General features: G+C 42.3%; 1 protein-coding gene across 1 annotated transcript; it reads right to left on the bottom strand.

Annotated features, from left to right (window-relative positions):
* Positions 1–3,541: 3,541 nt before the first annotated feature.
* SPATA2 (spermatogenesis associated 2) lies at positions 3,542–12,418 on the bottom strand. The gene is made up of 3 exons (XM_057401745.1): positions 12,280–12,418; positions 8,973–9,398; positions 3,542–7,257 (listed from the first exon to the last, which is right to left on the bottom strand). The coding sequence occupies exons 2-3, from the start codon at positions 9,288–9,290 to the stop codon at positions 6,007–6,009; spliced, it is 1,569 nt and encodes a 522-aa protein (XP_057257728.1). The 5' UTR covers positions 9,291–9,398; positions 12,280–12,418; the 3' UTR covers positions 3,542–6,006.

The following is a 12,418-nucleotide window of genomic DNA, read 5'->3' as shown; positions in this document are numbered from 1 at the left end:
CACAGATCCACAACTGAGTCACTACAGAAGCTCAGTCTTGCCTAACTGGAAGGTAAAGTGCAGAGCAGAGCTTATACATGTGCAGTGATGGAGAGATGTGCACAGATTGCTGCTTTGCTGAAGACAGCTCACTAGAGTGGCAGTGCTTCAGAAAGCTGGACTGTGAAAGTTTCAGGTAAGGCAGTTAAACAGGAGCACGCTGCACACAAAGCTACAAACCAGATTGTACTGACTCTGGGGAAAAGCAGCGTTTTTCACTAAGGAGCTGATGAACAGTTGTGGGTTGAGTTTTCTTTTTCTTTTTTTAAAGCAGGTTGATGATAAAAAAACCTCTCAGAACAGTATGACTATCATGAGAATGATTTCTAAAGCAGGAAGCATGACAGCCCCACACCCACAACAGCAGAAGCAGCTGCCACATGCAAGTTGTCAGCCACATACTGCAAGCCTGATTCGGCACTACTTCGAGCTACTTGGAGCTCTGACATTGTCTTCAATGCAGTGAACTGCACAAAGCAGAATTAACTAAAAGCTCACCATAAGACAGGAAAACCAGATGGGTGGTATTAGTTCAGTCAGAAGGTATTTCACATCCTGATCTCAAAGCAGGAACTACTATGATAGAGCCCAGCCTGAACAGAAGGACCAGGACCACCATGACTTACATTCAGGATCTGCAGCACTAAGAACTAACCCCACCAATACAAAGCATCAGTAATTAAAACAATCCCTAACCTCATCTGAAGTTCCCTGCAATAGGACTCCAGTGCCTCCCAGATTCCAAATGCTGGAAGATAAATTCCTTCTTGATCCTAAAGAAAAATACCAGAGCAGGTTGTTTCATTTTTATCTGGAACATTTCCACTTGCCCACCTCTTTTCTGCACAAAGCCTTTCCAAGTTCAGTGGAAGTCCATGCCTGGCTTTAAGCACAGGCAACCTGGGAAGCTGTTGGATATCAGGAATATTTCCATAGCCCCTTTTCATCTGCTACTGCAGTGGAAAACCAGACCCACTGCTGCCAGCTGAGAGAAGATCAGGAGTATGGGCAGCTGACTGCAGTGGTGCACCAGCAGTAATCATAGCCTCTGACCCTGCTGTTTCTCAGGGTAAGGAAACAGCAAACCCATCCCACCAGGAAAGCATCTGTGGCAGCACAGTCCAGATGGTTCGTTTTGCCTGCATTTGGAAAATCTTGGAGCAACTCTGCCTTACAAAATGGCAGAAACCAAGTGGCAGCACCCCACAGTCCCTGAACAAGGCATTGTCTCCCATGTTTGCAGGGATTCCTAAGGAGACAAGATCCTTTCTTCTGCAGAGGTCAGGGCAGCAAAGCAGCTGTTTCCAAAAAAGCAACAACTTATAGCAATGCCAGAGCTCTCATCCTCTGTCCCCCACTGTGAAAGCAGCAAAAGCAGTGCAGGAGGGGAAAATAAGGAATCGTAGGGATTGCTCCACTCTGAGTACTACTAGGTGCCATAAATTCCTGGGTACAGGTCAAGCATCCCCACAACTCTACATGATCAGCTTGCTATTAGTTGCCTTTTCTGACTTTGGCACAGTCTGGCTGCAAGTAGCTGCCCATCAGCACACTGACTACCTCCAGTGCTACACAGGTCACCTTGTCACAGGGCTCCAGATTCTGGTCTGAACCAAGACCCACTGCACGGTATAAAATATGCCAAGATATTTTCAACGCAGAGAGCTTCAATGCTGTAAGGAACAGCCTTGCTTTCCACACATTAGCACATTGAAATCTGCACAGCAAGCCTGTCAAACAAAGCAGCTGCTCTCTGGCTCTCCTACACCTCTCCTCAGATGGAAGAGCTTCAATTATGTGGCACGTCTGCAGGATTTTAGAGTTAAAAGAGCTGCTGCCATATCACATACTTCAACCTTTTGCCTTCCTCCAGGCACTGCATAAGATGATCTGATGCACTTGTCTGTTCATTTTCATACAGAGGCTCAGTGCAAAAGGTTGCCCTCGGAGTTTGTTTTTCACAGCAGGGGTGTAGGAGTACAAAACCAGAAAGCTACTTAATTACTGATTCCCTGCCCCTACATTTTCAATATTGGCAAGATAAGTTACAAAAAAAAAAAAAAAAAAATCTTTCCTAGGAGAATAAAAGCAATTGAAGAAAAAAGCAATTAAAAGTAACTGCAATGTTCAATTCTACTTAATTTTATGCAAGATTTCTAAGACATTTACATACTTAACAGCCTTTAGACAACGCTACCACATTCCATGATTTTCAGAAAGAAGCATGGGGCATCCTTCACAAATAGAAACATTTGTAGCTCAACTCAGTCGCTGCTTCGATACCACAGTAAGGGCCATGCCAAAAGGCTTAACTCCGAGGGATTTCAGGGAACTAACTAAATGGAAGTTAAAACAGGTACATCAACATGTTATTCCATTAACTTGGAATAACCTCCTGCTTTTCACCCAGTCTCTCTGGCAATGTATCAATTATCACCATGCTCAGATTAGCTTCTGGCTCTAAACAAATATTAGAAAGGTGAATCTTTTCCTTAAATTCTACAGCATACTCAGCAACATGTACTAAATGCTTGTAACCTACAGGCATCTTCCAGAAACAAATAAATTTAAGGAGCTGTCAGCTCAAACCATCAAGTCTGAACTGCTAACATCCTTTAAACATCTGTTGAGAGCAAAAGACACAGGAAACACACAAAGGTCTGTAATCAGAAATGTCAGAGTAAACAGCACAAAGTCTTGTTTTATATGCACCAGAAATACATCAGCACAAGAAGCAGAGTGATGTAAGATAAGATTTCCTGCAAGAATATTTTAGTTACCTTAAGCCTGATTTTTATCATCATCCCTGATGCTTCCAGGAACCTCAAGAGATCCTAAGATTAGAGGCCTTGGTAGAAATGGCACTTCTGGCATTTCAGCAGTTGCCTGTCATGCTTTAACACAAAGGGCAAATGAAAAAGTGATCTAGTTTGGAACTTGAGGAACTATCCTGCTCCGGAGCTAGCAGGATGAAGAAGGAGCCAGAAGGCCTAACTCAAGTGCCGAAAGTACATCAGTAGTATCACACATCTTACGCGAGATGCAGCTTATATCAGGAAGCTTGTTAGAAGTGTGTATGACATTGAGAGTCAAGGCTGGAAATCAATGTCTGTTAGCTTCACATCACCCATGAAACCTGCTTTCCACCCCACGTTAGTCTGTCTGCTGCAGACTGCTGACATATTGGCTTACATGCTCTTACGGAACAAACTGAGTCATGCTGCTAAGACTTGAAAATAAAAGCTTTTAAAAAAAGCTCTGCATTCTGCAAGCAGTACATCCAGTTTCATAACGCTGAGGCTCATGATACATACACTCTTGCCCATTTTTGCCCCCAAGATTACCTCTGGGCACCAACTCATTTCTGCATGCAAAACGCAGTTGTGAGACAGACAGCTACATGCACTCCACTTTAAGAAAAGAGTTTAAGCCTTTTCTTAAAGGCTTCTTTATTTTTAAATTCCTTCAAAACATAATTTAAACAAATCAGATGCAAAACACCTGCATTTTAAATTAGCATATATTTTACTGTATCAATCACAGCAACCTCATACAGTAAGATACACAAAAATAGAGCATGGTATCACTTCAATTAAACACAGTTTTGTACTACAGTATTCCATGACATATATACACAGGACTTTTCTTTTTAAAGCAAGTATAGTCCCCGCTATGTTCACCGTAAAAATTACGTGGCATCACAGTTTTAGTTATTCACTGTAGTGTGAGTAGCCATATGGAAATTGACCTAGTGAACTAGAAGATACACTGTAGAGCAGCCAAACAGGCATGACACTTCAGAAGATGAACAAAACCAAAATAGCCACTGAAATTAAAACCACCCTTAGACTGTATTTTAATAGTAAAATTGTTTTTAAATTCTTCACTATATACAGAATGTATCTACATTTGTGTCATATTTATATATATATATATATTTATAGAAAAAACATACAAGATTTTCAAAACCTTAAAATCAGTCACCTAAACAATATTCACCCCAACCTTCAGGGTCAGCAAGGCAATACTTGCCTATACCATAAAGTTCAGCTGCAGTCACTTGATTCAGACTTTCCCTGATTGCTAAACACACGCCATTCACTTTGTTTCTTAGTGCAAACTGTACAGTAACTTACTGCTCTCAGCCCTCTGTAAGACTCAGATTTCATCTTATTTCCATAATACTTCTGACACCTGTTTATGGCTAAAATTATTTTAAATATTTTACAACATTAGCCTATATAGTTTCCCCCTCTACCTACCTCAAGCCCTCCCCCCACCCAAAAAATGTAATACAAATGATCATTCATGCATGTTTTTGTCACACAGGGATCAATGGACATTGAAGTTTAGAAACCTAGACTCTAACAGTGTTTAAAAAACCCTTAAGTGAATAATTTTAGTGCAGAATGGACTACATAGTTTACATCTCAGCTAGAGTTTTTTACAGATATTTTAAACACATTAAATTCTGCACATCAGATTAGGTTGCCTGATACTTTGTTCTAACCAGCTAGGTGGAATAAGGAAGCTAGAAGATTCTTGTGGGTTTCCTTTTAACAAAAAAACTAAAGTCTATTCATAACCAGGTATTGTTTGGGGGTCAAACTGTACAGAGCCTAGCACGACGGAGTCCTGGTTCTCCACTTGGGTTCCTATGTGCTACAGTAACAGAGATAAATCTTATTATCTGATTCACATCCGTAACTGATGGGTTTACTTTAACAGGAGTCACAAATGAGCTCTGACTTTTAACCAGGAGAGTGCTTTACTTGCTGGACTACACTACAGAGGTGGCAATGAATTTGGAAGCAAGCATAACGTTTATACTTACAATTTCCATAACCACAAAGGAAAAGCGTGCACTGAGAACCAAAATCCTGCAATTCTTAGACAAGACTCCACTCAGACTAGTGGTAGCCTTGTCAGAAGGAGAGAAAAAAAAAGTCAGATTAAAACCCCAAAATTGATCAGTCTGCCACAGTGACTATAAGCTATGAAATACAGTACAAGGAAAAACAAAAAGTCACCTGAACAAATAACCCAGAGAGACTTCATAGTTATAATGATTCTACCACTTTTAAGAACTCAACATATTAAATATTTATTAAAAATAAACTGTTTCCAAATACCTATTTACAGTACAAAGAACAGTACTTAATACATGTGCAACAGAAAGTAAAGAAAGTCAGTACTCATCTGAAAGGACAACACTCCAGGCATATTTTGAGTAACGTGACTACAGGTTCACGTTTTGAACTACCATACGGCAAAACCCAGTAGGATGAAACTGGCAACACCCGAAAATAAAGCAAAAATTGTCCAGATTCAGATTATATAACCTTGAGATAAGCAACAGGGAGACAAGGGGAGAAGGAAGAAACGTAAAGACAAACGGAAGAGATGCTGTCGGTGTTTGCATTTTGGAGATAAAGAAATGCAGACACACTTCAAAGAAAAAAAGATAAAATAGTCCTTGTTGGCAAAACAAGCCATTCACATCTCTTGCACAGTTGGGAGTCATACTTTAATCAAAAACCAGCAGTAGTTTCATCACTCATAGAAAATGAGGACCTTCAATTTTCAAGCCTTGCATGGATTTACTTGGGCAAGGAGATGACTGCAATGTAAGAGAAAGGTTTGATGTCACTTTTCTGACATACAACAGCTGCCAAGTTTTAAAGAAAGAAAAATAAATGTGCTTTTCTCCCCCTTGATATTGAAAAGTAATGATCGTTCAGGAGTTACCTAAATTATAGCAGCATGAAATCGAATGTGTCTGCAGCATCTGTGAAGCCACAAAAATCAAGAACTGGCACCTGATCGCTGAACCATGGTTCCAGACATTTGGATGCGTTCTTTTGGTAAGAGGTCAGTGTTATTTTCCTATCAGTGGAGTCAGAACATTAGTTAAGATAGCCCTTTCCCCTCCCCCTTTCCTTCCCCTCCAAAACAGACTAATCAAGTCTATCTATAAACGACATGGGACAGCTGGGACGATTTATAGTTTAACTGATTGTTAGGCATGAATCTGTGAAGCTCGCTTTTTCTACAGCAGGGATCATAATAGTAAGCATTGAGGCAAGTGTCACATGAGACCTTAGAGCAAAACGTGCAAGTGTTTGCAGCTCCAGACCGGTTACAAAAGCCACAGCGCGAGGTGCCTGAAGATTTGGGTTTTGAACTGAACTGAGCAGCTCTCTCTTGACTCTGAGTCTGTGATGTGTACTGAGATTTCTCCCTTAAAGACGCAGGAGGCAAGCCATCGTTTGGAAGTGGTTTGATTGAATAGGTGCTCTGTTTCACTGCTGGGTATTCCTGCCTAGAGCTGTACAGATTGTCACACTTTTGGCAAACAGAAGTGCCACAAGGTAAGCCACAGTTTTGGCACTTGAGGGAAGCTGTCTCTTTGGCTAGATGGGTGCGTTTGTGGTAAACAGGGTTGGCATCGTTTTTTAACACCCAAACATCAGGCTTAATAGCTTCTTGTCTTTTAAAATTTAACATACCTCTAGAATCGGAATCAGTATATAAATCTAAGTCCTCTTGAGCAGAAAAATAGGAGCTGTAAGGGGCATTTGTTCTTAGCATGCCATTGTGATGAGATGAAGTTGGCAAAAATTCCTCTGAACACCCATGTGGGGAGCTTGACACTGTCAGAAGAGAGGGTGATGGACGGATAATCTCATCTTTAATGTCATCTTCTGCATCAACTAAAAATGGTTCTTTCCTGAGACTCAGTGAGCTCATCAAAGGTGGTTTCTTACTTTCCCAATAATTATCATATGTGTCCACTGATTTAGAAGGTTTGCTAACCTTTGGCTTGAAATAATCTTTAGAAGCCCGCTCGCTTGCTGATTTCTGGAGTACCATTCGTGCCATGGAAGTGTTCAAGTTTTCTTTGCACTCTACACGCCGTTTCATGGCTTCTGAGCAGCCTCTAACATCTTCAGTGCTATTTTTTCGCTCATTTATGACATCAACCTCTGAATAACCTTTATCCTTCACTTGCAAGTGAATTTCAACAAGCTGCTCACATTCCACTTTGGCCAAAAAGAGTTCAAATGAAACCATTTTCACTTGAATGGCATCAACCTGCTCTTTGAGCTTATACGTTGTTCCCAGTTCTTGAACATAGCCCATGTAGTTCAAAATTTGCCTTACATCATCTTCAGTTAGAGCAGACTTTACATAATAAACAAAGGGTCCAGTGTAGGTCTAAGGGGTTGGGGGGAAATAAAAGGAAAACTAGGTTACAAATTCAATGGTGGACTAGATGTTCAGATAATTCAGTGACAGATACTGTATAATTAAATAGAATAATAACCACAGTGAGCACATGCAACTCCCATGGCAAGATGAACTCCATTTCTGCATTCCTCCTGCTCAGCAGATGGAAATTCTGCATGAGGCAAATTCAAAGTAGGAGAGTTTCCATTCAAATTGAAATCCTGATTAGCATAATGTCAGCGTATAGCACAGTGATTTAAATCAACAGGGAGGACATTAACTTTTACACATACCAGATATGTTTGCATTTACAAGCAAGCTTACCATGAAAGGCAAAAAGGCAGAGATTTCATATATTGCACCTGGACAGGGGCTAGCTAGAGGTAACAGGAACGCTGAGTTACTGTGGGAGTACAAAGTCTTCTTCAGCATTAAATATACTGTACTATTACTATGCAGTTTCAAATGTCTGGTTTATATAATTTTATATTACGTCAAGCACTAAAAATGAAAAAAAAAACAAAAAAAAAAAACAAAAAAACAAAAATGAGTTTGTGCAGGTTGAAATATCCTTAGCATCTGGCATATCCAAGGTATGCTCTTAACCCAGCTCAAACTGGTTTAGGTTGGAGGCAAGAGTAGCCTGCCCATCATATCTTTGTATAGAACAGCTACTGGATCCATAATGCACAACCAAAGTCAGTATTGGCAGTGCATCAAGAGCTATCCTCAGTGGATCAACCAGCATTTAAAGGCCAGAACTTAAGCATAAGATGAAAAAGATTTATATACAGAACGTGAATAAAGGTAGTTCCCCTTTAGGGAAATAATGTTCAAAGTCTTTGCTAAATAATGAAACAGCATCTTCAAGAAAAACAAAAGCCCTCATCACTAGAGCACACAACCCACAAATGACTTTAGACACCTGTACCAGCAGTGCTTTCATCCAGCTTTCAAGTATCAAAACCGTTTCTGTAAGTCACCTGCAGCATTCATTACCGAAATGCTGCAGTAGTTTTGAATAATCATATAGGAAAAGATAAAAGAGAAAAATCAACAGCAGAGAACTCACTATCTGACTTCCAGCACCCAAGCTGAGCAATGTGCAAGTTCCTACTTTTCCCTCTGAGATCCTGGCATAGATAAATACTTTGAAAGCACATTAAAATCCAAACTTCATGAACTGAGAGTTGACAAGCAGATAAAAGATAATCTGGAAACAATGCTTTTAGAGAAATTCCTTTACCATCATCATACAACTTGTGGAAACCCTAGCAAAGCATCCTTGAAAGCATGCAATGGTTGTTAGTACTTGTGCTCTGTTAACAGCCTTTCCAAGACAAAAATCAGACTTTGACTGAGCTTAAACATAACTTGACCACTCACCCTAGGGAAAGCATCTCAAAGTAGAAATTAAGACACTGTAGCAAGCTAGGCTAAACAACACCCTTAAATAATCTCTTCCTCTATTTTATGGTTATATTATAAATGCAAATAGTACTTCTGCTCTTGGGATACTCTTGCCAGCACAACACTTTACATTGCAATTTTCCTATGGCTTCTGTTTACCAACTGTATGTAGACAAACGTATAATATCATGCTAACAGGTGGGGAAAAGAAAACAGACTATAAAAGAAACACAAATTATGTTAAAAGAAAACCAAATCATGTTCTCACTATGGCCACACATAAAATGTCTTACCTTAATATTTTTGAACTCCTTTTTCCAGGGGTAAAGAAAGAGATTAATTCCAACTGTCTCGAGCACGCTGAATGCATTACGTAGAGAATGTAAACTTGAGGATTTCACAGATCTCAGTGAGTTTTCAGCGATCTCGTAGAACTTTATCAACCGGAATCTATAAAAGGGATCAATTTTGGGAAGGCAAAGAAAGGCTGCGGCTGCCACTCGCAAACATTCATCATTAATCGGACGATGCTTGTTGTCAGAGGCACTCAGTTTGCATTCATGGAACTGTACATACTTCCTAAATAAATCGTCTTTATATTTTGAATCCATTGAAATCAGTTTTTATCTCGCGCTTGGGCAGCTACCTCGTCTCTTTCATGGTTATTCGGCAGTAGGTTGATTATCTGGCATTAAGAATCTTCAGTAATGGTAACTCTTCTGGAATAAAGATTGAAAACAAAGACAAGTCAGAACTGCATAAACCCCAGATGTCCACAGCACCTCTCTGCTTCACAGGATACCATAAAATGGTTCACAGAGCAGCAGCTCCCAGAACAACCTCTTTAGGTTTCTGCACAAGAAAAAAAGTGGAAGAGTCCACAGAAACGCTGTTGTCCTGCTTTTCACTGCCGTTCTCTACTCTTCTTCCAGTTATCCAGCTAAAGCAGCACAACAAACCCGTATCGAGCAAGGCTCTGGGAGTTTGACGCAATACAGCCAGAACCGAGTGTTCTCTGGCTCAGGAAACTAAGGCAAAAGTAACCCACAGCAAAAAAACAGAGGAGAAGCACAAGTTTTTAGAGTCTCTCCTCTGCACATTGTTTTGCCCTTTCAGTTCAAACAACTTAATCATTATAATAATCAGTCACTGATTGGTTTGTTTTTTTTCTTTTTTTGCCCTGCACAGTGATATAAAGATTTAAAAATTCCCCTAAAGAAGTTTTTTTTGCTCAACTTTGCAAAGCATCTACTTTTTGTTTCCTCTAGTGCCCCAGACATGAACAGATTTATTTGTTTCACCTAACACTTCCTGCCACTCACATTCCACCTGACGGCACACCCAGGCCATCCCTGCACTGGGAATGCTCTGCACCCAGCCTACAGAGAACACACTCCCTGACTGCTGCAATCGACAGCCGAAGTTTCAGCTGAGTACTGGCAGTGCAAAGATGACTGCAATCTTTTCAGAAAAAAAAAAAAAAAGAGCTATACCTGCCATTTATAGCTGCTTTACTAGAACAAAACCTTTCCTGGTTTCACATCATGTATGCTTTTGTTTGCAGGAATAGGTGCTTTTACGTATATACGGATCTACATTTTCACCTCACTGAGCACACATACTTCACAGGAAAAGCTGGTGGCAAAAGAAGCTTCCTAAAACTACGGAACCCAAGGTAATGAAGAGGCCAACATGCTCCATCTCAACTGCCTGAGGAACTTGTGATCAAAAAGCAGACCACAGCCTTTCCTTTTTAAATAAAGCCACAATCCAGCCCTTACAGACTTCCCAGCTGTGAACCACAGGGAGGGGAAGAAGGAGAAATCAATGCACTGTTTTGGCTGTAGTATGTCTGAAACAGCACTTCAGGAAAGACTTTCCACCCAATATTAATTGCAGCTGCTAGAATGCTGATCAATGCCCCCACACACTCCTGTTAAAATGAAAATCACTCTTAAGAGCAAAATTAACAGAATAAAAGGAGTCATAATATAAATAGGGGGAAAAAAAACAACACAAACCAACAACCAAGAGGCCAGGAAAACAAACAAAAACCCCAACAGCCTAGCAGTTACTATTATTTGATGAAAGGCTGCACTTAATGACAACACCATGTGGGAAAAGTTAACTACCGGTTCAGTTTCTGCTCAAAGGCACTCTGCTCTTGTTTTTCCCACAGAAAATTGCACTGATGTCAAGAGACAAGCTGTGAATCACAGGAAATGTGGAGTTCTAAATTAACATTTGAGCATAAGGGCCAGGAGTAAACCCTTCTCCCTCTTGGGGATCTTTCCTCCTTAAGTTGTGTAAGATGAAGTCGGTGGACAAGGACAACGGAATGTCTGTTCCTTAGCAAGAAGGGCTCCACGAAGGCATTTCAGAGAAGGATCTTTGTCTGCACATCAGTAATACACCCCCAGAACAAGAATGATCCTGTGCTGACAAGGAGCTGGATTTAGTACTACAATTCTTCTACCTCCCCTGTTAATAACTACTAAACAAAAGCGCTCGGTTACATGGATGAGATGTCAGAATTGGGAAAGTCCCCACACGAAAGGGAAGTCCTCTATCGAGGCCCTGCAGACTGTGACACTCAAAACCACCACCAGCTCTCATTTTTGACTCACTGTTTGCATGCAAGCCAGAGTTCACAGAGCCAAAAAGCAAACCGCCACAGAGCAAACACCCCAGCAACCCTTCACAGCCCTGCTCCCTGCACACAGAGCTTCCAGAGCAAAACATCCCCATCCCAAGCAGCCCACCCAGCACCAGGCAGGCTCAGAGCAGCGAACAACCATGGTTACAAGGCTTGGTAAAACCCTCCGTATGAACAGGCACAGATAAATATAGTTTTAAGAAGCACACTAGCTGATGCAACAGAGAAAGTGACAAGGCCATTTTGCTGCAAATTATTGACTGAAAACTTACAAAATTTCATAGAGATGCATGAAAAATAAGGTCTGATCAGGGTCTAGTTTCTGCAGACGAGATGAGAAAACATTCCTATCAGTCTCCTGGGTCAAAACCTCAGCTGAGGGATCCAACCACTCTGCCTATCCTAGACTGCTTGGCAGGGCACAGGCATGCAAAAAACCCTATGGCAGAAGGCGAGAAACACGGGACACGCTCAGCACTCTCCTAGACCACAGCAAGAGAACCAGGAATGCTAAGCTTGCACCAAACGTTTGAAAACAGAACTACCCCGAACGCAAAAGCTATTGAATAACACCAGAGCACAGCGCGTCGCTGAGGTACTCCAGCCCGCGGAACAAGGGGGTGGGAGGGAACACCGCGCACTTAACGAGCGCTTGGAGCCGTTTCGCTCCCCGGTTGCAGCGGAGACACTTGTTGCAGGCATCCAGCTCGGCCGCTGCGAGGAGCAGCGGGCACGGCCCCGGCCACCGCCTTCACCCCCGCGAAGTGAGCGGCCTTCCCCGGACACCGAGCTCGGGGCCGGCCCCACGGGGGCTCCCTGCAGCCACTCACCGCTGAAGGCTCGCAGCGCCCACCGCCCGCCCCCACGCCGCGCCGTCCCCTCAGAGACCGCAGCGCGGGCGGGCCGAGCCCTCCCACACCCCGCGTTCCAGGCCCGACCCTCACCGTTCCGCGCTGCAACCGGGACCCGCCGCCGCTCGGCCGGAAGCGTCCGGTGACCCGGATGCGGGGCTGCGGACCCCGCGGCCCCTCACACGCTCCAGCAGAGGCCCCCAAGCCCCGGGAGCGCTCCCGCTGCCCGCGG

Source organism: Pezoporus wallicus, unplaced genomic scaffold, assembly GCF_028554395.1.
Source record: "Pezoporus wallicus isolate ANWC-B61680 ecotype Strahan unplaced genomic scaffold, APGP_CSIRO_Pwel_v1 contig_9238, whole genome shotgun sequence".
NCBI classification, from domain to species: domain Eukaryota; kingdom Metazoa; phylum Chordata; class Aves; order Psittaciformes; family Psittacidae; genus Pezoporus; species Pezoporus wallicus.
The sequence above is the reverse complement of the archived record's forward strand: the minus strand, read 5'-3'. Positions and strand labels throughout refer to the sequence as shown.